At 39.8% G+C, this 26,696-nt stretch overlaps 1 protein-coding gene across 12 annotated transcripts in view; it reads left to right on the forward strand.

Moving 5' to 3' along the window:
* The window catches only part of LOC309363121 (A-type potassium channel modulatory protein KCNIP1), a 552,464-nt gene that overhangs the window by 513,106 nt on the left and 12,662 nt on the right, over positions 1–26,696 (forward strand). For 8 of the 12 annotated variants that reach the window (XM_081899217.1, XM_081899216.1, XM_081899206.1 and 5 more), the window contains one exon: positions 22,655–22,779. In XM_081899217.1, coding sequence (XP_081755343.1) covers positions 22,655–22,779 — 125 coding nt within the window. Of the gene's footprint in view, positions 1–10,816; positions 10,850–13,324; positions 13,355–20,249; positions 22,184–22,654; positions 22,780–26,696 lie in introns of those variants that run through there. The other 4 variants (XM_081899212.1, XM_081899214.1, XM_081899205.1 and 1 more) reach the window with 3 other exon arrangements.

Below are 26,696 nucleotides of genomic sequence, written 5' to 3' on the forward strand. Positions count from 1 at the left end.
ATTCTAACCTTTCCAAGAAAGTGAAAAACAATTAAAGCTGAATTACTTCATTCATAATTCAGAGTGCTTGGGTGAGGGCTTCATTTATTAAGGACATTGTGGAGAGTCTCTCAGATCTACTTATAAAAATGGATCACAGTTTGAGACCTGTGACCAGCCCTTGGTTGCATACTCTTTTCAGGCTTCCAAGTGCTTTTCAGTTTCTGCTCCTACAGTTCTAGCACAGCCTGAAGTAAGAAGAGGCGCCCTGAGGTCTCTACTAAAACAGAAACTGTGTTGCGCCTGATGGCTAGTTCCCAACTCCATTCATACTGGACTACAACACTGTAATCTGGATCCCCCAAAATTATTCCAGGACGAGATGGGACCTAATCCTAATCTAAACCACAGATGGGAAAATTGTGGCCCTTAAGATGATGTTGGACAGTTCCCATCTGTCAGGACCATTGGCCATGATGGCTGGGACAGACGGGAGTACTAACTATGGAGTGTAACATCCCCTGGCAGGTTATATGTTCCCCACCATCAAATCAAGCAAACAAACAGAGGTGTTGGTGGGTTACTATTTCCAGCAACCAGATTCCACATAGTTCGATTACGTGGGAGGAAACTGAATATCCACATGGACAGTAGCCTTAGAATTTATTGAATTACTTTTGCAATCAATAGCTGTTAAACATAAATACTAAGAATAAAATCTCCATGTTTAGGGACAGTATCCCAGAGACAACATTACATCTTGGCTGTGGGCTTCCAAAGGATATCTGTCTGGCTATAGCTGGAGTCATGCTAGACGAGCATTCCCTAAGCTGTTGTTTTAAACTACAGCTCCCATCATCCCTAACCAGCAAGAAACATGGTCAGAGATTATGGGAATTGGAGCCAGACAGCTTTGGGAGGGCACCAGGTTACCAAAGGCTGAGCTAGATGGATCTCTGGTCTGATCTAGGCAATATCTATATTCCTAAATATACAGAATGTATATATCTCAGTACAGAATGAGTATAACCCTCAACCCAAGTCTATACATTTATATACATTTAGGTGGTAGCAAATTTTTGATAGTATAACCTTTAGTTAGTAATTGTTTTGAATCAATTACTTGGTATTACTTGTACATGGCCTAGCTTCAGTGTTAAAGTGCAATACCTAACAAAAATAATCTCTTCAAAAACCTGTCAGAACTACATAATGGATCTTAAGGGCCCAGCAGCTTTATTTTCTTCAGTAGTCAGTACATTTTCATTAGCTGGTTCTCTGTCTCTGAAGATCTTTCTGCTCAGGGGCAGAGTTTAGTATCTCTATTAGCTGTTCCTCATCTCTTCCTTCCAGTGCTTCTTCAAATGGTGAAATGAGCAAGCCGCTAAGCAGAAATTACTTCAATAAATGTATGTTATCGTTCATGTATGTATCAATACAAACGTGAAGATTAATTAGGGTTTTGGATTAGGTGACCCTCAGGGTCCTTTCCATCTCTACAATTTTATGATTCTATACTCAGATCATATCAGCAAATCTGGTAGGATAATACTAGGAATATATCCAAAACATTAATAATAATAATAATAATAATAATAATAATAATAATAATAATAATAATTTATTTCAATTTCTTCAGCACCAGTAGTTGGTGCATAAACTTGGATTACTGTGATGTTAAAAGGTCTGCCTTGGATTTCTGAGAATTTTCTCCCAAGCTGCTTTAATATGTGAATCTAAGCAAGGAAGCATGAACACAAGGAAAATGCACAGGTGTGCAGTAATGGTGCACACTTTGCACACAAATTCTGATTGCATACTGTGTGGCAGCTCTAAATTGTCCCTTTAAAAAGCCTTTGGCCTTTATTACATTATATTAGTTATTAGGTGTGCAGTGCCTTTTGTTAGTGGCTCATGAATTCCTGAAGTGTGCTTCAGCGACTGTGTGATCCCACAGCAGATTTGAAAAATGAGCTCAGCAATTTCCAAACATCTCAGAGGAACTCTGTATAACCCTTGTACCCCTATAATCATTACCTTGGGATAGCACTCCTGTGGAAAGCAATTCCAGTGTTAGCAAATGAGTCATCTGTAGGGCGCTCAGTGGCTGTTAAAGAACAGCCCACTTCTGAATTCAGGCTCTCTTATGGTAGATTCAGAAGACAGACTTCTCACATTGCTAGACCTGGTTTCCATAAGCAGTGATTATCCTTCAGAGATTATGTACCATCAGCAATACACCCATGGACAATGAACAATACAAGTCCCCCTCCAAGCATTTTAATATTTCACTCTGTACTTCGAGTTAATTTTGAGTTATGATAGTGTCTTCTTGTTTCACCAATGCCGCTGAACTCACATCTTTCACAAGGGTTACGCTCCACAGATGGCACATAAAGCTGAACTAATGTTCCAAGGGGTATCCCTTGGAAGCGCCATATGAGTTATCTGCGTGTAGAGAATATCTAGGATAGTTTAATAGGCCTAATATCAGCTTTTACACAAACAGTGTGACAAATGGGTAGGTGTAAATAGCACATTGTTTCAATAAGAAATGCAAGTGTCTGTGCTTTGGTACGATGAATTAACAGCATCATTAATACTTAAGGAATCTCTAGCCAGCAGTGCCCAAAGGGGCCAGTAGGTTGTCCTTGACCATAGGTGCCCACTCCCTGGGGCCTTGGGTGCCCGAGCACCCACAAAATTCCCCATGAAGGGGCTGGGCACCCACACATTTGGCACCAGGGCCATGCATGCTGTATTGCACCCATGGCCCCGGGCACCCACAGTTGTGGGGCCAAGCGGGCATTCCAGTCCTTGACAATAATAGCCAACCTCTGAGTCCCCCTGAATCTGAAGGTTGGAGGGTGGCTACAACTGAGAGATCCTTTTCCATAGTACTTCTTCCCCCACAATTCTGTTTAAACCTAATTGTGTAAGATAAGGTAAAGGTAAAGGTAAAGGATTCCTGGACAGTTAAGTTCAGTCAAGGGCAACTATGGGGTGTGGTGCTCATCTCCCTTTTCAGGCTGAGGGAGCTGGCATTTGTCCACAGACAGCTTTCCGGGTCAGGTGGCTAGCATGACTAAATCATTTCTGGTGCACCAGAACACCATGATGGAAGCCAGAGCACACAAAAATGCCATTTACCTTCCCACCACAGCAGTACCTATTTAGGTACTTGCACTGGTGTGCTTTCAAGCAGCTAGGTTGGTAGAAGGTGGGGCAGAGCAATCAGAGCTCACCCCATTGTACAGATTCAAACTGCTGACCTTCCAATCAGCAAGCCCAAGAGGCTCAGTGGTTTTGACCGCGGCACCATGCACTCCCTCTAATTATGTATGCTGCCTAGAAACTCATGTTATAAGGTGATTGGAAAATGCAAATAATAAATAAGATATTTTTTGTTAGAAAAGTTTCTGAGATTGTGCATGTGAAATGTTTTGAAGACTTAAAATATCTAGGATATCTATGAATGCTGGACTATGTAAGAAATTGTGGGCACAAAATGTTGGGTGGTGGGACTCCTATAATTGAGGTGTGAGTGGCTCACCAAGTAAAATAGAGTGGAAAGTGGCAGTAATTGCCTCTCAGCCAATTTGGTGTTCCTCTTGGTGTGTCTGTAAAGTCCTGACTGGCTACCACTGCACCCCTCCCTCTTCTGGTATGCAGCAGCAATGCTACTGCTGAGAGACTACTGAGAGCCTGTCTTAGATTCAGAGGAATGTCAAGAGCGATCACCCACTGGGCATGTTGGAATAATTTGAAGCCCAACAAACTATGAATAAATAAATCTCCATTATGTGCCCCCCCCTACACCTTCGTCATCCTCCTCCGCAGCCTGGGCCAAAGGTGTGCCAAAGAGTGGTGACCTTTGGGGTCAAGGTACTGTAAGTTTACCTTCTGTTTTGTGATCCCACATGACTCACGCCATAAGGCGGGACACAAAAACTGCCACCCTTTTGGTTCTGTGCTCTGGCATGGCCAGAGCATGAAGCCAAAATGGGACGTCGGGGATTGGGATCAGAAGTCAGGGCAGCTTCTGTCAATCTGAGATGTCCCACTTAAAATGGGACAGTTGTGCAGGATGACTTTTCTTGGCCTACCAAGGCTGCTATTGTGAGAGGAAGAAACCATGACGCTATCAATTTTTATTGCACTCTGCATTTGTTTGTCCTATCGTGATGAAATTTCACATTTTTTGTGATCAAACATACTTTATTCTTTACTAATGAAGTGCAGAGATCAATGAGTCCTGCTGAGTAAATATGAGAAAGAGCAGCAGGGTCACTTGCTATTGTCTTATTTTGATGATAATTTATTATTCACTTAATTAGCTAAATGGTTTTCTTGAGCCAATAGGGAGTAATTTGAAAAATATTCATACTCGTATATTTCAATAGGTCATTTGTAGCAATCAAATAATGAAACTGAAATTCCCTTTATTGGAAATGAAGTGTATTAAAAGTAAATCCACAGATCAAAGGCCAAACCAAAATGTATTGGCAAAGTGAAGAGAATGGATGTAGCACTCAGAAGATGAATATGATAATTCCTCGATGGTTTGTCTGTGTTTGCATGTTTGTTTGTTTGTTTGCTTGTGGGTTTTTCCTGTGGAAAAATTAATAAATTTATTTTGGAAAGAGAAGAGTATTCTAACCATATTGTGCAGCTACTGTTCAGGGAGTAGCACAGGGAGTAAATGCTTGCTAATGCATTTTGTATTCTTGGCAGTTCCCACAGGATTGCACTATGGGGTTAACGCCAGATAAGCTGTGCAAACAAATTGCTCTGCTTTACCAAACTGGTCAGAGGTGGTAGGGGGCTATTCTTCAGGCAGTGCAAAATTAGAGAAGTTATATTCAATGAGAGAGGCATGCATGAGACATTATAACAATCCCTTGCTTTTATACAGGTGGATAATTCTCATATTTCTGGGGTTAAGTGGAAAAAGCAATTTCAATAGAACAGGAAATCCCTCATGCACGACTTATATCTCTTCATTTATATTTGCTTTAGTCACTGTGTGTACTGCATTGCAATCCTGACTTTTATAAAGGATCATATCACCCACCCAGGCCATAAAAGAAATGTATTAGCTAACAGGGCCGCTGAATTACTGGATTTATTCAGCCTCTTTGTTGGGCTGTCTGAGTAATAAGAGAGTGTTGTTAACCTCTGAGAGTTCAATCTATAGGTACACTTTTAAGAGCCAAAGTTAGTTTAGCATTGTATACTGAATGATGGTTTCTGATCTCATTCACAGCAACATAAACAGTGTACATCTGTTCAATAGAATATAAAAGATACAGAATTGATAGGGTAGTTTCCCCTAGATTCCAAGCTTTTGACTTGCAATATGGGAACCAAACTAGATATGAGGCACATGTCCAATCCCCTGATGTTTTGATATTTTGTTTTAAGCTACTTTGACAATATGTTTGAAAGGTAGTATAAAATATTATTAAATTGAAAAGCAGTCACAGGAGGCTGCCAATTACAGCACAGGACTGCTTAATCGTTTCCCCTCCTATGTGCATAGTTCCTTTTTTTAATAAATATTTTTTATTAATTTTCCAACATACATCTATAATATCCAATCCAAATTTATCACATATTTTCTCTTTTGGACTTCCTTCAGCCTCTCTAACAATCATCCATTATTCAATTTTTTAATTACACATTTCCTAATTTTTATATTGCATTTTATATACCTTCACCCTCTTATTTTTCTTCAACACAATATTCCTCAACATTCACAGAGCTTCTTGAAATCCCACTAGCGTTGTTTGCTCATCACATATACATTTCAAATAATCTGAAAATTTTCCCCAATCTTCGATGAACTTTTGGTCACATAGATATCTGATCTTTCCCGTTAGTTTATCTAATTCTGCATAGTCCATCAGTTTCATTCTCCATTCTTCTAACGTCGGTAGTTGTTCCTGTTTCCATTTTTGGGCCAGTAGTATTCTCGCTGCAGTTACTGCGTATTGGAAAAGTTTACAGTCCTTTCTATTTATCTCATTTCCTACTATTCCTAAAAGAAAGGCCTCTGGTTTATTAACAAATGTATATTTCAACATCTTTTTCAACTCATTATATATCAATTCCCAGAAACCCTTCACCTTCTTACAATCCCACCACATATGGTAAAATTTTCCCTCTTTTTCTTTACATTTCCAACACTTATTACATGTTTTATACATTTTTGCCAATTTTACGGGTGCAATATACCATCTATAAACCATTTTCATAACATTTTCCTTTAACGCAGTGCATGCCGTAAATTTTATATTTTCATTCCATAATTTTATCCAGTCATTGAACTGTATATTATGACCCAAATCTCTGGCCCGGTGTATCATAACCGATTTAACTTCCTCATCTTTTGTGTACCATTCCAGCAACATTTTATACATTTTAGATAAAATTTTGTACTCATTATTTATTATTTCCTTTTGAAATTTTGATTCTTTTTCATCAAAACCTCTTTCATCAAAACCTCTATGTGCATAGTTCCTGGGTGAAGGGGAAGTACTTGAAGAGGGGACTTCCTGTAGAGCTGAAGGGGAAGAGGGAGGAGAGTGGTTCTGGAGGCCAATAATACATGCAAAACATGTTCAACTGCGGAAACATTTGTTAACTAAATAGGCTTTTTGTTTCATTTTTGCTTTAGTGATTGGTACACCCCCAATTTACCACTTTGTCATTTTCTTTCAGTATGTGAAATGTAAAGAGTTACATCCTTAGATTCAGAGGCATAGCCAAGTGAACATATTGTTCATATTATCACTGGCAGCTCCTAAAAATGAGGATTTATTAGTGCCACAAATTATACTGTTGTGACTCCACTAGGAAAATTCAAGCATATTTAAATGGAGGGGGAAATCAGAGTAATTGAGATTTTAATTCATTCAAGATAGACCAAAAAGATATAGAACAGAAGGATCTGAAACAGCTCTTTTATGCACAGCCACCTTTCTCCTGCAAGGGAGCAGAGGCCACAGATGCTCATTTTGTGGGATTGGATGGCAGAAACTCTCTGGCAGAATGAAAATGTGCATCTTACAAAAAGTGGCCCTGAAGAATAGAAGAGAAAAATATCTCTTGTAAAATACAAGGGAGGGTGTCAGAATACTAAATTACCAGCAAACCAATTTCTCTATTTGCTTCCTTCAAAGGAAGGTTCATGTAAAATAACCAGAGCAACTACGGTAGATACCTGACAATTAGGGCAAATGCAAATGAGGTCAAGACACTTCTAGTCCACATATAGACACACACAAACATACATGTGAGCTGAATGTTAAAGAAACCTTGTCTAATGCAATTTGGAATGCCTATGTACTAACAGTGCATGGGTGATTAATGGGCTCATCCACATATCCGTTTGCCTCCCTGCTTTCCTCCAGGAAAACCCATAGTTTATTGCTGAATCAGACCATTGTTATTTGTTCTGTTTCAGTGGTAAAGAGTGAGTTTCCCAGGGGAAAGCTATGGGGCAAACACAAAAGCACTCAGACCTGTGCTTTCTAGGCAGAGGATGAGCAGAAGTGTGGGCAAGCCCAAGGTCAAGGCTGGGAAGTAGGAGAAGCAGTGAGCTGAATTTCTGCTTGTTGCCACTGTTTGAGCTCAATGAACCAATAGGTCTTCCATTGTAGGAACTGTGGACTTCCACTAGTTGCTAACTTTGCCAAGTATTTATAGATATATAGATATAGATAGTGCGTGTGAAATTGAATTGAAGAATCCTGAGTACTTACTGTTAACTTATTTATTAATATTTTGGTTTTTTATTATGTAAATCTTCACAAGGTGAAAATATTACCATTTCTGATTTAGGGAATCATATTTGAACAGGCCTGTCACATGAAGCCATCAAGGACCAATTGGACCAGTACTCCAAAAGCAAAAGCCTCTTCTTCCAGCACCCCTTTCTGAGAAAGGAAGAGGCCTGTCATCCCATCCAGATTAACCTTTGTCCCTCATTTTCATACCGCCATATATATTGTTTTGCTTCTTGGATTTGGAACTTCTTGAGGGCTGAAGAAGAGATTTATTATTGCACTTCTTCCATTGGGGATTCTTTCCCCTTCACTGAATGAATCGTCAATGAGGGATCACAATTTAGGTTTTATGCATTAGTATATGTGGGTTTCATAATTTGTAAGGCATTTTTAACCTTCTGAAACCTCTTGGTGTCAGTTTTGATGAAGAGTGGTGTAAAATTGCAAATTTTCAGTCTTGCTGAAACCTGAAGTAGGGCTTCATTGTCTGATCTTAAGCTTTGGGGAAATCCATATGCATGAAGTCTTTCCCTGAAATAATCCATGTTGAGTTTTATAGGTTCAAGCCACCTTGGGTTAAGGAAAACTGGTAACCTATGCAACTTTATACCACAGGTGTAAAATGACTAGGCTAATTCTCACACATTGGGCAGATGCATTCTTCACCAGTCTAAGTTTCTGAATTATATTCAAGCAGAACACATTACAGTAGGCCAATCCACACATTGTAGCTTCCACAGAGATAACTGAGACCATGATAAAGTATCTAGTTTCCAGCAGGGATTCCTTAGCAGATCTTAGTTCTAATGTTTTACATGAACTCTAGCAATAAGACCTAACTCAAATTAATCTCTGAGCTGAACATTGAACCATGCTAGGGGGTTCTGAATTCCCTCTAACAATCAGTACCTATTCTTACGAATGACCTGAAAACAAAGAAACAAACATTTTTAAAAGCATATCCCTAACCATTTCCAATATATTGTACCTCTCACTGTGAATTGTTTTTCAAAATATTTCCTGACTGTTTCTAGCCTACAGGGAGCTAGAGAAAAATCCCTACTTGGTATTGGTACCGAAATGAGATGAGGGAGGCAGAGATTTGTGAAGAAGTTTATAATAGTCACAAACCTATTTCTGTAAAAACCCACACTAATAGGATTTCTGTATTTCCCCTTTGGAACCTTCATTGTGGTGTTTTTTATTCATACTCCTAGCTAACTTTTCCTATTAAAGGCAAAGTAACCTGACTGACAACATCAGAATTCTGTGTATCTGTTTTGTTTCCAAAAACTCCAAATGCCAAATGTCATGTGGGCTTTTTACCTTAAACTTACTGTAGTATTTCTCTCTCTCTTTGTTTTAGTCTTTGTCCTTATAATCTGCAAAAACAGCAGCTGCAAAAACAACAACAAACCAGGAAATGCACATGTTAAGTAGAATGTCACTCACTGTGTGCGTTATCAGCAGGAATTCAGAATGTAATCTGTTTTATACAGTGTGTTAATACAGCAGATCACATTTTTATTTACCTATTTGTCAAAAAGCATAAGAAATGAGCTGCAGCATGAATGTAGTTATAGCTCAATTAAGCTAGAATTAATCTGATTTTCTCTTTGTTACATGTGTGTGTTTGTGAGTGTGTGCTGGAGGAAACAGAAATAATACTGCAGTACTATCACCCAATTCATGCTTCTCACATTCTTAAAATGGAATTCACACGAGCAATATATGTAGGATTTTGCAAACTGCAGTTAACGGTGCTGGTGCAAAGTGACCTTGCAAATAGCACGGCAGACAGTTAAGAATACAAGTTTTCTTCACACATGCCCTAACTTTTGACTACACTTGGAGTTTCTTCCACCCTGGGTTAAGACAGAATTTGTTCTTTGTGGTTGATTAAATTGTGTATGCCCCTACTGAGAGTGTTAATAGAATTTTTGTCCAATTCCAAGGGGGCTGTAAATTGCAACACATTCATGCAACACCACAGGTTGCACTCGGACAAATGATGTATATAAGCAATCCACGGGAGACTTATTTAGTGGCTTTCAAGGGATGGGGAAAAACTGGTTGTTGTGGTCTGGAGAATGTGATGAAAGTGGAAACTGAGAAGGTGCTTCATATGTTAAGGGTCTCACCTAACATACAGTGAAAGGGAGCAAAGCAATGGCAATGAAGTTGAATCTCCACAGAAGTGGACCTCTGTTCCATGAATGGAAGAATGAAAAGGGGTTGGCTCTTAGTATATTGTGAAAGTTGCTGCTAATTCATTGTATTTTTCCCATGGGAGTTGACTGCAATCTAATTTACAGGATTTTGAACTGAGACATGGAATGTTGGGTGTGAATTAACTCCAAAGGGGGGGAAATGGTCTTATCTTTTCTACTTAATTACTAATATTTCTATTCCCCCCCCAAAAAAAATCTGCATTGCATTGAGCTATTGCTATAAAAATGTAATTATTCTGATGACTTTGGTTAGTAAAGCTGAAATGTACCTGGGGTTGCTTCCTTTGCATAAATCACTCTTCCTTCCTATAGCTGCTTAAAAGTGCTGACCAGAAAACAGAAGATTAAAGCTTTCTATTCTTGAAAAGGGGAACCTTTCCAGTTTCTTTAACAGATGTTTCAAATTGCACAACACGTATCTTAAGTCTCCGAAAGATTTTTATTAGCACAGTGTCTGGGATCACCGTTCCTCAAAACTCTTCTGCTCTGTCCTCTTTCTTTGTGAGCTTTCCTGCTGATTGCATGGTTGCATGACTAAAAGCATGCTGCCTTCCTGTTTATGTACTGTCATTCATCGTCATATGGTTTCATATGAGGGAGAGGGACGCCTTGCATTTGATACTACCATCTGGGGAAGACGGCAGGGCCATGCAATGAGAAATGTCACACATCCAATGAACAAGAATCAAACATATCATATAGAAAATAGGGTCCTCTTCACATCAAGAATAGATCCCATCCAGCTTTACATTGAAACGAAAAGAAAAAAGTGTATGTAGTCTTTTTTTGTTAAATTGTTTTCTTACTTTTTCCTAGACTTCGCCCGGTGGTATTACCTGTCTCAGAGAGGTAAAATTTAAATCAATTTGACTAACTTTCAAAAGAAGAAGTTTCCCCCATTATGAATTTAACAATATATAAATCGTTATTGCTGCTTTCCTACCTCAAGGTTTTGTTTAAACCTGGGAAAAGTAGGCCAGTACTTTGAGGTGACAGCTGCTGACCTCTGGCATTCTACCATGCTCAGCATTTAATACAGAGTGAACTCTTTTGATGTGTTAGTTGCCACAGAATATATTGTGTGATTCTACCTGTGGTAAACTGTTTCAAAATGCTGGAACAAAGACAAGCAGCTAGAGAGACGGGGTAAATCAATTCAGGTCTCCCACCATTTTCCTCTACCCCATTATTAAAGCTTAGTCACAGTTTGTGAGATTTCTTAGCATATCATTAGGAAGCACAACTTAAGAGAACATTTGCAACCACTAAACAAGCCATATAGTAAATATTCAAAATGTGACCTTATTTCTCAAATGTGCCCTTGGTATCTGTCCACGACCATGCAAAAGAGATTATTGCCCTCTTCAGATGTTCCAGCAGCTGTCTACAATACTAATGTATTGAAGCTCAGCCCTTCATCCCATAACCCTCTGTGAATTGAAAGGTGACCTTATGAAGAGGGGACCCTGCTTCAACTTGTGTAGGTTTCCTCTGTGATGAGGAACTCTGGAAAATCAAGATTTTACAATCCAAGACAAACAGATCCTGTTGAGATCATTATGTCTGGGGCTGGTTCTCACTACCAATTCATTCATACTGTCATGGATGAGGTACGTGACTTTGTAAAAAAAAATAAAAAAAAATCTGAAGCAAGCCAGGGAGAGCCATTTCTGTAGTTGCAGTTGATTAAATACTAAAATAAATTAGAGACTTTGTCAAAAAGAGAGCACAATTCAGCAAAGCTATAGCATGCTTTGGAGAAAAACAGATAGGTGGTTTAATTGAGACTCCTACCACAGCCACTCACTGTTGAAAGGCAAGATGTATTTTAAACTAGAGAACTTTAAGGAAACCACTGGTTATGTTGGACTTAGGTTCTTTGGCTTTAAAAAAACTCTGAATATAAGTTGCAGGCAAGTGGGAAGGAACCTTTAGCTAATAAGAAAGCCGCTTTCTAATGAATTTTACCTGTTATATTAGACCTTTCTCCTCTAGTGATAAATCTGCCGTCCATGCAGTTCATGGCAGTTTTACAACTAATGGTGGTCATTTCAAGAACATTCTTTTACATAATTGCTTTTACATGATGAAAAGAAATTTATCATACAGGCAATGTAAAATTCATTTATCCTCACAATTGGTAAGCACCCTGCATTCCTGTACAATCTAGGGATGAGCTGAAAAATTTATAGGTAATGCAACTGAGCAAGGAATCTAAATGCGCCCCATGAAAAAAAAATATTTGTTTTTGATAGACCAGAATTTCCCCTAAATAGTTTGAGGAAAATGGTTTCTAATGAATGTGGTAAATCTAGAGAGGGCTTAGTTCACCAAGTCTTAATTAAGTGGGCACAAATGAGGTTCCCAATAATGGCATGTAAGTAATGCTTGTGTTGAAGGAGAAACAGAGTATACTGATCCTACTGGCAGGAGCCAGCATTATCTGAGATGGTGTTGCATAATCATGAAGACTATTTATCATTGCTGTGAGTCCTGGAAGACCTGCTCCCCTGCCCTCTTGGCATGGGAGGGAGGGGCCCACCAGAGACCATCTTGGCTGTCAGTCCTGGAAGACCTACATCCTGCCTTGAAGGCCTTTTCCACCTGGGCTGGGAGGGTAGGGCCCTGACTGACCCAGCTACAAAAAGCTGAGGGTGCTGATCAGACTCTTGGGCTAGGGTGGGAGTTGTTTATTTTATTTTATTTATTTTATTTTATATTTTTAAAATTTATGTCAAAATTGTTCAGTTTGTTTGTGTCCTTTTAAATGTTTTATTTATTTTTATGACTACTTATGTTATGTTGTAGCTATGTAATTTTCCCATGTTGTAAACTGCCTTGAACCTGGTTTGAACTGTGGCAAGGCAGCATACAAATAATATAATGAATGTATGCATTATTAAAAGTTGAGGGGCAGTCCATTAAGAATTTGTAGCTGATCTACCATAATCTACCCAATTGCCTTTTCTGTAAGTGAAATATTCAAAACCAGCCTAGAATTCCTAGAAAACATGGGCCAATGAGGGCTTATTTTTAAAACAGATCTCACCATGCCCTCCTTTAGGAAACATTAGCTACAGACGTTATTAAATCAACCATTCATGTCTCCTACTAATATAATTTTGTTTTCAGCAAAGTCAGTTAAGATTTGAAAAAATATATTTTAAAAAACCCACATTAGGTACATATACTTACCCAGTGGTCCACTTAAATTCAGTAAATTGAGCCTATCATCTGGGTCGGAATACTGATCTTTTTAACTGCCAATCCTGATTCTTTATATATATTACTGCTCCTTCTGTTTTTCTCTCTCTCCACATGCAGCATATACTATCCCAAGGAATCTGTTTTTAAGTAAGCTTTCATAACCTTTCTATATATGTGTTTCTTGGAAACAAACAACATCAGTTTTGTCTTTTTTTATTTCGAAAAGACTTTTTTCCATTTTATAACATCATCAATCCCCCAAACATTAATAGGAAAAATATTTATTTTATCTGCAATGAGAAAAAAGTCCAGTAAATAGTAACAAAAACAAAGTTGACTGGCAACCCAACTTGGAAGCCTTATTGCATTCAACTGAGTTTCCTATATTTTATAAATTATCATGAGATTCTTTTCTTGGGATTTGTTTCTTCTATCATTTCTATTACCGCAGTCGCCTCTTCCACAATCCAGACAACCACCCATTATTTGTCCATTTGAACATTAAGACTAAAAGGGTACCATATTGGATGTCTCTTTCTCTCAAATATATGGTCAATCATTTTAAATCTCTTCTCTTTTACAATATGTACAAACTCACATTTGTCAAAACCTCAATATTAAGTTTTTCAATTTTTAATTCTTTTCTTGGCCTCGGTTTCTTAAAAATAGCATATTTAACTCAGAAGCTTATTTAATTCATATTTTACAAAAGTGTCGCAATCAAGTTTATTCCATTATGCATAACCTGAAATAATTTTGTATGCCTACTCAATGATCGTTTCACACATTTAGTCTAATTCTAAGATATCTTTAAATAATAGCCAACCAGATTGTCACCTTCAATTTATTCTGGAAGACCTCTCAGCTTTAATTGTCTCAATTCTGAAACTAATTGTTCAACCTTTATTGGAACTTATTGACCTCTTGTTTGTATAAACTGTGTTCAGTAGTATTTTCTCCTTTCTATAACACAATTACTTCCTTTATTTTCATACCCATTTGCTCTTGCATCCACACTTGGCTATGCATATCTTGAATTTTTTTATCATAAAAACCATTCCTGACAATTCATTAATCTGTCCCATAAATTTTTGATCTCTCTCTTGAAGCAATTGCTTTAAGTTATCCTTTTCTTGCTCTAGTTTTCCTATATTATTCTAGTTTTTGATCTCGTAAGTAAGTCCTTTCCTGCTCTTTCTTCATATTTGTATAATTCATTGGAAAATTCTCTTTTCTTCTGCTGTTACCTACATGATTTTGTCTTTTCCTCTATCTGACTTTTTTGTTTTCCTTCCCCATCATAAAAAAATCACAGATTTCACCTTTGATTTCCTTCTCTCCATCCCATTCTTTCCACTTCTTTAGCTCATTCTATATCATCCTATCTTAAGGAAATTCTTAATCTAATCAACAAGTATTTTAATTCATTTTAAAAGTCCATTCAAATATTTTCATTACTATAATCAGCAATAATTTCTTTAAAGAAAAGATAAAACAATATTTCTTAGTTCTTTTATCTCTTAAATAATCAATATTGTTTTGATCCGATATCCCAAGAACAGCAAATTTATATAGAAGGATTCCAACCAATATTATTATTTCTATCATTAGTTTACAATTATACCAGTTCATTAGTTTATACAAAAAGAAGGAATAGACGAAAATTGGGTGGGGGTGGTGAAGAGAAAGAAAAGGAAAATGTTTTATAGAAGCCACGGCTGTGCAACTAAATAGTGTTAGGTAACAAGATTCTGTTACCTAAGATTCTATTACTGAGGATGATCCACAGGCACCAAACTGTTCCATTCAAGTTCCTAAGATTGATAGATTACACACAGAGAGACACAAAAAAGGCAACTATTTCAAGGAATATGAAAAAGGCTAGTAAATTACCAGCTAATGTATAAGAAAACATGAGGGCTTTTATGCTAACTGATACAGGGAGATACTATATCAATACTTAAGTATCCAAGAGATTATACTTTTTATTCTACTTCCCACACAACTTATTCAAGTGGAGATATGATTCCAATCACTTGTAATTACAAAGATATGTAATACAACAGTCAGACAAGTACCCATGCAGATTATAAATGTTGGTGATAAATATAGGTAAGGAAAATATTATTTACCTATCTGCTGTAATAATTAGATGTGCCAGGAAGAACTCATCAGTCAGAAGATATTTCTACAGGTACTGATTGGGATAATAATAAAACATTAATTAGAGGCCGGTGTGTGTGTGTGTGTGTGTGTGTGTAAAGTACAGGAACAGAATAGGAACGATTTACTGAAGCAGATTGATAAGCTGGAAACAGAACTGCGAAGAAAATGAACTGTAGACTGTTTGTATGGACTCTGCTTTTATATTATATAGAAATACAAATATTATCTGTTGGTTTGGGGATTAATGGGGTTAATTTGTTAATCTCTGCACCAGAAAACAAAATGGGTGATGGTAGATTTCATTGAGGATAGAAAGCTTCTATCTTCTTGGGGGGGGGGGGGTTGGTATATTTTGCAGGTCATGTATCCAGTAGCTATTTCTGAGTGTAGCTGGTGTTCAGAGATCAGATCATGGCATGATCTCAGGGCAAACAAGAGTTTGTACAGTAGGGAGAGAGGTGGCAAGAAAGCCATACTGGGATTGTGCAGAGAATTGTCATAGGTAAGCAGGGAAGGTTTTACCCCAGAAGTTATAAAGGATTTTCATTATACATTTGCTTTAATCAGAATCTACTTACATGCTAGCAACCTCTCCTTGTTATTCTTATATGCTAAGAATCTTTATTTTGTCTTTCAGTAAATGTTTTTTTTCTTGATTCCTTTAAACTGTGTTGACTTCATTTATAATTCACCCATGTCTTCAGCCAAAGCCCATGCTACTTTGAGGTGCTTTTGGGAAGCTACAATGAACATTTTAGGGTGATTTGGTATCTTTTAAAATCCTGTCAGTTTGGACAAGGCCATGATGCAGATAGGTTCAAGAACCTTGCCCACATCTTCAGGCTACAATAAGTGAAAAGCAACCAAGCAACTGCAATACAAGGTCTCACAGCACAGCCCTGAAGACAACCTGGGATCTAAGTCAATGGAAATGAGAGTGATTTTATTCACAAAGTGTTCTGCAAACATGTTACAATGGGCCATTGAGTATTCTGCTCTAAATGACCACTGCAGTAAGAAGGAATGCTTTGCCACTATAGCTGCCATGCATCAGTCTCTAAAATAAACACAGACTGATGCTTATTTGGATTTGTCCAAAACTTTCCACTACTTATGTTATAACTATTGTACTTTTGCTGGTTTATTGCCTGGAGCTACCTTTTATACCATGGAGCAGTGTCATCTATTTTCAGTTGGAGAGGACATCTCAGAGTTATATCACCCAGTCAAGCTACCATCCTGTTCCAAATATAAACTTAGACTTCAACAACATGAACAAAAATCCCAACAGCAGTCTGAAAACCAAGTGGATTCATCAGCCACTGGGGACAAACATTTCAAATACTCCTACTGTGGACTGGAAGCTGCTGAAATAACATTTATATCCTCATTTACAATATTTTTACAGGAATTATTACCAATGATGCCATTGTTGGTGAACCAAGTCATCATCAATTCATGACAAGGCAGTTGCATTAATCTCCTCTGCTCCCAGGAAAATTATATCAAAATTCAAATAAATTTGCAGTTGAGAGTGTGCAGCACATGACAGTTCAGCAATGTGCTGGGAGTTGGGCAGTCCCGAAAACCTGAGCATCATTGGCAAGAGTGGCCTCAGTATGGATTTTGAAGTTATCTGAGACCAGTGTTTTGGATAGCCTCAATACTGGATCAGAGACCACCTACAGGCCAGTGAGATTCTACCAGGAAACAAGGAGGGCACTATGAAAGCAAAATCCGCTAACCTAGAGTCCAGCAAACAATATGATTTGGTGGATGGGAAACCTGTGTAGCCAAGGGACTTCATTCACTCTGTTGCCCATCAGTTTTTCTAATAATGCTGTGCCAGGAAACTGGTCAGACATAACTGGGACAAGGTCACATCCAATCAACCTCATCCGGCTAATTCTTCCTAATTGAAAGAGAGTATCATGCAACATTACAACATTGAACCAGGTTACCACAAACCATTATAGAGTGATTGTGTGTGTTTTAATCCAAGATTAAATATTGAATCAATAAAAACAAAAAATAAGCATTAAGCAGTAACACTTTTTAGAGATGATAGTTGATGAAACACACCCCACGTTACTTTGACTAGAGAGGACCTGGATCAGGAGATCATCCTTAATTGCTTTCACCCTGTTCTCCTTCCTGGACCAGTAGCTAACTAATCCGCTTAATCAACATAGGTCTCTCTCTGTCTTCCCACCACCTCAGATGCAACTACTGCCAAATCTACTAAGGTTATAAAGAGGACCTCCTTCAAAGACAAGCCAACTTTCCACAATTCCTATTATGAAATAACACATAACTTTCAACCATTACTAGCCCCTTCTCTCCAAAGCCAAGATCACCTTGCATTGCATCCCTAAGCAAAACTGCAGTGCTCACTAGAGGAACAGCTGAGGATGAGCGTAGGGTAGGAATGAGAAAAATGAGAAAAAACTGCCTTTTCAGCCATCATCACAGCAGATGAAGCTGGCAATATCCAAACTACAGGTTGGCTGAACACAGGAGATGACTTTTGCTCTCCTCTCTTGTCTGTATTCCAATATGCCTGTGCCGGACCACATCAGTGAAATGAATTTCTTTTATTAGGAACTAGTTTTGAAGACTGATCTCGAAGTGGTAAGTACTTCTTTACAGCAACAAAGATTTGTAGTTCGAGTAGTTAGAAAAAGGCAGATACTTTCCCCTTTCATTGGTATTTCTAACTAAGGCACATTATTGTTATGTCAAAATCACCATATTCCATTTAAAGAATTATAATGATGCAGATACAGTGGTAACTCTGGTTATGAACACTTCTGGTTATGCATGCTTTGGGTTACGAGCGCCACTAACCTAGAAGTAGCTGCTCCTGATTACGGACTTTGCCCCGGGATGCGAGGGGAAATTGTGCACCAGTGGCCCCATTAGCGAAAGCACCTTGGGATAAGAACGGTTGCAGCTTAAGAACGGACCACTGGAATGAATTAAGTTCGTAACTAGAGGTACCACTGTACTGATACCTGAATGGAGAAATGCATTTGGTTTGTTGCAGTCCTGAATAACAATTTTCAACATTCTGTTTACCTGTTTCCCTCCCCCCCCCCTACCCTGTAATATGAAGGCTATTGATTGTGGCTTGGATCTGGAGAACTGCTGGAAGAAGGGAGTTGCCAGTAGGTGGCTTTCCCACACACCCTTCTCCACCAACTTTTCACCTCCCCCACAAGACTCTTCCAAGGTTTGCAGAATCCATCAAAATGAGGTGGGCACAGGGGGCTGAGGGAATTTTTTGGCAATTACACACCTCATTCATCAGGATCCCCTAACACTCAGGAGAGGTTTTTTCCCCAGAGGGTTTGGAGGGTTACCCAGGGGAGGAGAGAGTATGGGAAAGTCACCTTCCCCGCCCCTCCCCTTATGCTGGTGCTTCTTTGGATCCAAGCCAGAATGTTGTCTTACTCTATTGTGTAATTTAAAAGGAAAGAGGCACCGACTGAATGGCTATGGTGTCTATGATAACTGCTTCAAGAGAAGGCCTTGATTCCCACAGAATATGCTTTACTGCAAATTAGAATAGCTGGAAGTAACCAGATAAAATTATGTAGAGTCAATTAAGACTTGATTGGGTGCAGGAGGGATTAAAGGGCAGGGAAGTTAGTGTTAATGAAAGCCACTAAAGGGAACAAGAAAGACTTTAATGGCTGTCTCAGGAGTGGACAAGCAAGTATTAAATGAGAGACACTTGAGAGTGTGAAATATCTGAACTACATACTTGTAAAAGATCTAAGTGCAATTAGAAGGAGACAAAAGCTTTGATGGTTTTGCTGATGAGATACAGAAGGTGTGAACATGTTATAAGTGTGAATAAATCAGCAAATACAGCCGATGTTCAGGGTGGATATCTCCTAATGTATTTTCAGTAATAGCCCCTGCCATAATGAAATCCCTGGCTAAACATAAAAGTAGGGGTGCATTATTGTCACCAAAAATAAGATAACCATATAATGTCTCACATGTCTCTGTGCAAGCAGGGGGGCAACTAGGGAGTGGTGGGGTTGGCCCCCACCAAGGGTGCAGGGCCAAGGGTGCAGGTCCTGGCTCGGCAAACCCTATCTAGAGAAAGCAGCACTGACTCTACAGGCTAGAGAATGCAGTCTATAATGAATGACAATGACTCAAATGCCCAATGCATTGTGCTCAGGCCTAAAGCTGCAATGCCTGTGCTGATGAAGGACTATGAACTTATGGTCCATGCCACATCTATACAGCCACACCTAGAATGAGCTGGAAGAACATAACGGTTAGGTAGCAACAACTGCTGCTGTGTATTATGCCACCTACATGGCGCTATATATCCTGTAGCCTAGGTCACCAGCATTACCTCTTGTGCACTACTTGTGTGACTCCTGTGAATTATAGGGCTGTGTATAATGTGTTCTGAATATGGTAGCAGACTGAACATTGCACCCTCTTTTTCACTCCTCTTGGACTTCTGGCTCCATGCTTCATCTAGGAAATCAGAACTGACCTATGCTCAGTTCCCTTCTGCAGAATTTCAGCCAAAATCTAATTCCAATGAAATCAACAGGGGGAACAAAGCCGTCAAACCTTTCATTGTTTTTGCTACTTTCTCTACTGGAAAAGTAAGCTTGTTAACATTTGGTAGCCGGCAAACAGTCAGGTAACTTGTGGGTGGACTCCAACTAAGGGCTTATCCTTATGGGTGGAACAACTTCCGCACCAGCAACAGAACTTCCCCGTCATCTCATCTGCCAATGCACTATTTACAATACCCCCAAATCTGCTCCGAAGGGTTTGGGTAACACCCCAGAACATAGAACGGATGGCGGGGATGACAAGGGGAGGAGAGGGAGGGAAAGTTTTGCTGTGACTTAGTTGGATACAACTCATTGTGTCTTGTCGTAATTACGTTACCCACCCCAACTGCAGGAGCAGTGTCTCCCAAACACATTTATGCATTCTGACCATTGCTAGTGCTGGTAAAACAATCATGAGCACAGCTCCAATATATGGAGCAGAACAAACAGCCACTGCACTCACTGTGTTTTGTTACAGACTCAAAGGGGAACATTCTGCTACATTCTACTTGGGCGATGGAGGGCAGGAACCAAGGCATAAGCACCAGCACAGCACTCTAGTAGCCCTACTCTATCTTCCTTTCCTCCCTCTCACAACCAGCTATTGTGTATATAGGTTCAGGGAAAATGTGTTCCCACTGGTGACTATTGTTCATTATTCTTTATGAGGTCCATTTGCCTCAACCTCTGCAGGTTAATTATCCACATGGGGTAAATCCAACCTCATGCCTGGTAGCAGTAACCAGGATGTTTGTTGCTGTTCCTCTTTGGGGTCATAACCTACTTTTCCAGGCAGGTTCCTGCGCCCTTGACAACTGAACAGACATACTGCTAGACAAGAGGTGACGATGTTCCTAACTGAGTTGGAGCCACGAGGGACATTTCACCTGTCGAACATTTTTGCTAATTGTTGAGCCACTCCCTAAGGCTGGATTGACTAAATCTGTAAACCCCACATCTGTGTCTCTCCCTTTCTGGAATTTCCTGCATCCAGACACAGTTAAATAAAGACAATGGGTTTTTGATATGTGTTGTTTCTTTGTCACTAAAGAATCATAGGGAGGAAATCTCTTCTGCCCCCAGCCAACATGATATGATTTTGTTTCAGGACAGGACAAAGGGAAATGGGCAGGGAATTTGATATGGGCTTTTGGGGACTTGGGACAAATGGTCATTTTTCAGTATTGATTTGTCAGTTTTAAAGAATGGCTTGTTTTTGCCTGTTGCATTTGTTTCCCTCCATTTTCACCAAGAATAGAAAGGAATCCTCTAAATTTGTTTGGCTCACTTTCTTCTAATGGCACAGCAGGCTATGTCAAAACCCCCAGGGGGCACACATGCAATTCTTCCCTGTCTTATTCCTTTCCTCTCTCTTCTTCATACCCAATATTTCTAGTGGGACACTATTAAATATGAAAATGTTAGAAGGAGAGCAAATGGGATGATTAAAACAACTGTTCTAGCTCTGAGGAATACCTACAAACCAATTTACCTTGGCAGCAAGAAGAACTGCTGTAGTTGGCAAGACAAGCAGGGTGAAGTAATTCTGTGTGTGCGTGCCTGGGAGAGAGGGAGATCTGGGGTTTTACAATAAAAATAGGCTTGGAGAATTAAACGTGCATGGTCAAAGCAAGGGTCAAGAACCTGTGCCCCCCTCAGATGTTGCTGGATTACATCATCCATGATTATTGATTATCAACCCAAGCCAGGTTATTAACTGGCTGGAGTTGATGGAAACAAACTCACTGAGCCGGCAGAGGGTGCAAGGTCAGAATCACCATTCAAAACTACACACATACACATTTAGTAATATACACAAGTACAATGACCACTGGTCATTATAATAAATAAAAAGTTGGCAAATAGTGCTTGGAAGGCAGACTTTTCGGTATAGCAGTGTTCTTGTGTTTCATGTACCCTTCACATCAGTGAAAATATATTTTGCACAGCGTACACTACCTCACTCCATTACTTCCTTGCTGCTTCTGTAAGCTGAAAAATATGTACGTACTTTAGACAGGAACTCGGGTGAATCTCCACTGATCTTCCGATGACATCATGTTGGCTGTGTCTTCAACCCTTTAAATTCTTTTGTTGCACAACAAAAGAAAAAGAGTAATTTCCATTCCTGCTCGGTGTAGGCATTGTTCACCCTGATCCTAAACATATTACTTAGAAGCAAGTTGCATCAGTTTCAGTGGTATATACTGCCATGAAGGTATGCTTGGGATCACAGCTTTTGTCTACTATGTTTAAGCATGTCTGGTTTCATGTTACACCTATTGCACTCTGTGATATCACGATTGATCTAAAATATTACTGCATGCTGTGGAATATTTTCAACTCTGTGTATTGAGGGAAACTATTTTGTCAACAAATTGGAAGCATCTTAAGGTATTATAAAATATCTTTAATGTGTTGGATTGTAACTACCGGATACTTAAGGTTTTTAACTTTTGAGTATAGTAATAAGTTGTAAAAATACAGGTGAACTTAAAGAGAAATATGAGGTATGGCTTCTGTCAGTTTTGATTTCATTTCTGATGAAACTGGATGAATACAACACTATATTTTATCATTAGTGTTTAATATTATTTTCAAGATTAATTAGTATTACATTTAACTCCTTCCATCACTTATTGAAATCCAAGAGTAGTGCCTGAAATAAAGCTTTCTGTCTTTGTTTTAGATAAAGTTGAAGATGAATTGGAAATGACCACAGTATGTTACCGGCCAGAAGGACTAGAACAACTTGAGGCACAAACCAATTTCACAAAGAAGGAACTTCAAGTGCTTTACAGAGGATTCAAAAACGTAAGAATGCGAAAGCACTGATACTGAAATGATCAGCACTTGAGAATATATACCGGTATATTTTTTGTCTTGGTTACATGAATACTGCATACACATAAATGTGCTTTAGAGCAGGAGGAATAATTTTCTAATGTTTTTCATGACATTATTATTACAGTGGTACCTTGGGTTAAGAACTTAATTCGTTCTGGAGGTCTGTTCTTAACCTGAAACTGTTCTTAACCTGAAATACCACTTTGGCTAATGGGGCCTCCCGCTGCTACTGCGCCACCGCTGCACGATTTCTGTTCTCATTCTGAAACAAAGTTCTTAACCTGAGGTACTATTTCTGGGCTAGCAGAGTCTGTAACCTGAAGCGTATGTAACCTGAAGCGTATGTAACCCGAGGTACCACTGTATTATTATTATTATTATTATTATTATTATTATTATTATTATTATTATTATTAATATTATTATGTTTAGGGAAGCTTTTAATGTTTAATAGACTATTGTATTTTAATATTCTGTTGGAAGCCACCCAGAGTGGCTGGGGAAACCCAGCCAGATGGGCGGGGTATAAATAATAAATTATTATTAATATTATTATAATACCACCCTTTATCCAAGAATCACAGCACATATTCTATGCAGATTGCTTAGGTCTATGCCCAACCTTTAAAAGTGCTAAGAGTTTTGCTATACGGGTTGTGGGTTTGCAGCAGAAAACCACCTCTTCCAAGCTGCTATTTGTATTGGGCGCAGGAGTAATAGCAGTTTGGGGGCAGAGGCAATTTTCACTGGGACCAGAGAGGAAAGGATTAAACCTCTATCCCGCAATACTGCAGCCTCTTGGAACCGTGCTTTCTAGGCAGGGGACAAACAAGTGAAGTGTGAATGAGCCCTAAGACATTCTCAGAGGAAATAAATTAAAACAATGGACTTAAGGTAATTAAGCCCATTATTTTCACTGGATCTATTCTGAGTATGACTTGTCCTGGCTCGCCCTTCCAAGGAAGGCACACGCCTAATAGTTAACTCTTTAACAACAAAATAAGCACTTACAGCAGCTCTCACAGTGCTCCGGATACACACATGCTTCTAGCTTCTAGGCAGTTGTCCACAGGTCTGGGCCCTACAAAGCAATTGCAACAACAGTGGGACCATGAACTTATACAGCAAATGACTGATTTACATAAAATCTTGCATGCATGGCACCAAATTTGGAAGTTTTTTTTTAAAAAAAATGTCACTAAAAGGGCAGAACAGGTACAGGACAGAACACTTTCTTCGGGCCCACACAAACATGCACAGAAGTCTGGACTGCAACCCCTGTGCAAACAGAGGATTGCTTGTATACCCTCCTCTGACGGATTGCATGCATGCAATCTAGGACTTCTCCTGCATGGAAGTCATTGCTGCTCTTCCCTCATCAAGTTCCTCCTGGTTCTAGGAGACAGTGGGGCAGGGGATGGCAGGGATTCACCAGTCCCCCTCACCTGATCAGCCTCTTCCTCCACCTGCAGCCCCCCTATTCATCCCTGAAAGCTCTACCCCTGTTTCTTCTCCCTACCCTGACTCCTGCTTCATGGGTGGCACTGGACCCCATAAATCCCTCTCCCCCTCTCCAGTCCCCTTGCCTCCAACACACACTCATCGGAGCCCTGCCAGTCTCGGACATTGCTATCTAATCACATATCTGCCTTAGCACAGAACTCTTGAGAACTGAACTATCGGAAATGAATTAATATAACCAGAGACTGAAAACAAAAGACCAGCTCTTTCATATACCACTTTTATTTGATGAGAAGTAGATTGAGTTGTGGTCATCATGTGACTGATTTACACATCCAGATCCTGATTTTTCTTACAGTAAGGATTTGTTTTGCCATGCTTCATTTTCCAAAGCTTTCCAGTGGCAAGGTAGATCCAGATCTTAATACATGGTAAACCAATAACATACCCACTCCCACCAAAGTAGCAATTCAAATGATATAAACCTCAAAATTGTTACCAAAATGATTTGATTGCTGGGGCAAAAATGGGCACTGATAAAATTGATATTTTTTGAGAATACATTTCTCTCTAGTTTTTATGTCGCATACAGTGCCTCTTCTCTTTGCGTCTTGCTGCAAAATTAACAATCTGATTGAAAGGGTCATGTACTGCAGGAATTATTACTGGGCCTGTTATCTTTAATAGGTCAACAGCATTCATATATGAGAGATGGAAGTACCTTTAAAATGCTCTATTGTGTGCCTTTCCACTATTGAATTGCTGAATTGAATTCAAGGCCATGGGACTTAAATGATACATGCCCTGTGCAATGCCTCTAACTTTGGATAAACTAAATCAGTCATCTGACATGGGGCTGGAGGGACACAAAGCATACAAGCAAAGGAAAACCTAAAACCCTATACTTCCTTTAATTATAAAGAAAGATCAGAAAAACTTCACAGTATCTGCCATTTATTCAACACTCAATACCCTCCTAGCCATAAAGCTTAGTGACTGCCCTCTTGTCTCACAAACTACTGCTGTGAATAAAAAACGAGAAGGTGATGAGGCATCATGTATGCCCCTTGAGCGCCTGGGAAATAAGGTGGGATATATATATGGCAAAGTAAAATAAGCAAATCAAGACATGTGTAGGTGGTGCTTCAAGCAGCTCACAGTCATAGTTTTGGCTGGAAAGGAAAGGGAGAGAAAATTGTAAGAAGATGTGAAGGGGTAGATATATACCTAGTTTGACTTTTTATCATGTAGCAGAACGCTGCTAAAAAAAATTGGTGTGCACTTTAATGGAGATCTGCAGATAAGCCAAGAAAGCCATGCAGTGTAATTGTGCTTTGTTTTGTTTTAAAACTCATGGTCTGTGTGGGACCAGCCAAGGGCCACATCGTCAAAAACAGTTCATTAAAGGAAAACACTGATTTCTGAGGCCAGAGAACAGGCTCCACTCCAAAAATCAAAATTGGTGAAAGAGAGAATAAGCACATTAAGAGGAGAGTATGCAAGTCTTTCATTTTTTTATTCTCTCGCAATACAGTTTCTTGATACAGTGGTGCCCCGCAAGACGAATGCCTCGCAAGACGAAAAACCCGCAAGACGAAAGGGTTTTTCGGTTTTTGCGTCGCTTCGCTGGACGATTTTCCCTATGGGCTTGCTTCGCAAGAAGAAAGCCCATAGGGAAATCTCCGGGGAACCTCTTTTAAATGCTGGCGGTGCGGAGCAAAGCCTTTCCCCCCCCCCCGGCCTTCAGAAGAGGTCCAGGAAGGCCGGCGGGGGCCGAAAGGCTTTGCTCCCCACCGCCAGCATTTTAAAAGCGGTCCGGGATAGCAGGGAAGCGCTTCCCGGCTTTTGAAGGCAGGCGGGGGGGGAGCAAAGACTTTTGCCCCCCGCCAGCCTTCAGAAGAGGTCCAGGACCTCTTCTGAAGGCGGGCGGGGGGCGGAAGTCTTTGCTCCCCCCCCCGCCTGCTTTCAAAAGCCGTCGGGGAGAGCGGAGAATCGCAGCGCGTTTTTCCGCTCTCCCGGGAAGGCAGGCAGGGGGAAGCAAAGACTTTTGCCCCCCGCCGGCCTTCAGAAGAGGTCCAGGACCTCTTCTGAAGGCTGGCGGGGGGCAAAAGTCTTTGTCCCCCCTGCCTGCCTTCCCGGGGGCTTTTAAATCGCCCCGGGACAGCGGAGAATGTCCTGGGGTTTTTTTAAATGCTGGCGGGCGGCAGTAAAGGCTTCGCTGCCGCCCGCCAGCATTTTAAAAAACCCCGGGACAGCGGAGGCTGTCCGGGGCGATCTTAAAATGCTGGCGGGCGGCAGCGCTGCCGCCCGCCAGCATTTTAAAAAATCTCGGGACAGCGGAGAAGTCCTCTGCTGTCCCAGGGTTTTTTAAAATACTGGGGGTGGGAAGAAAAGCCCTTGTCCGCCCCCCCCCCCAGCCTTCA

The sequence above is a fragment of the Podarcis melisellensis genome (genome assembly GCF_964234715.1).
Source record: "Podarcis melisellensis genome assembly, chromosome: 2".
Lineage (NCBI taxonomy): Eukaryota > Metazoa > Chordata > Lepidosauria > Squamata > Lacertidae > Podarcis > Podarcis melisellensis.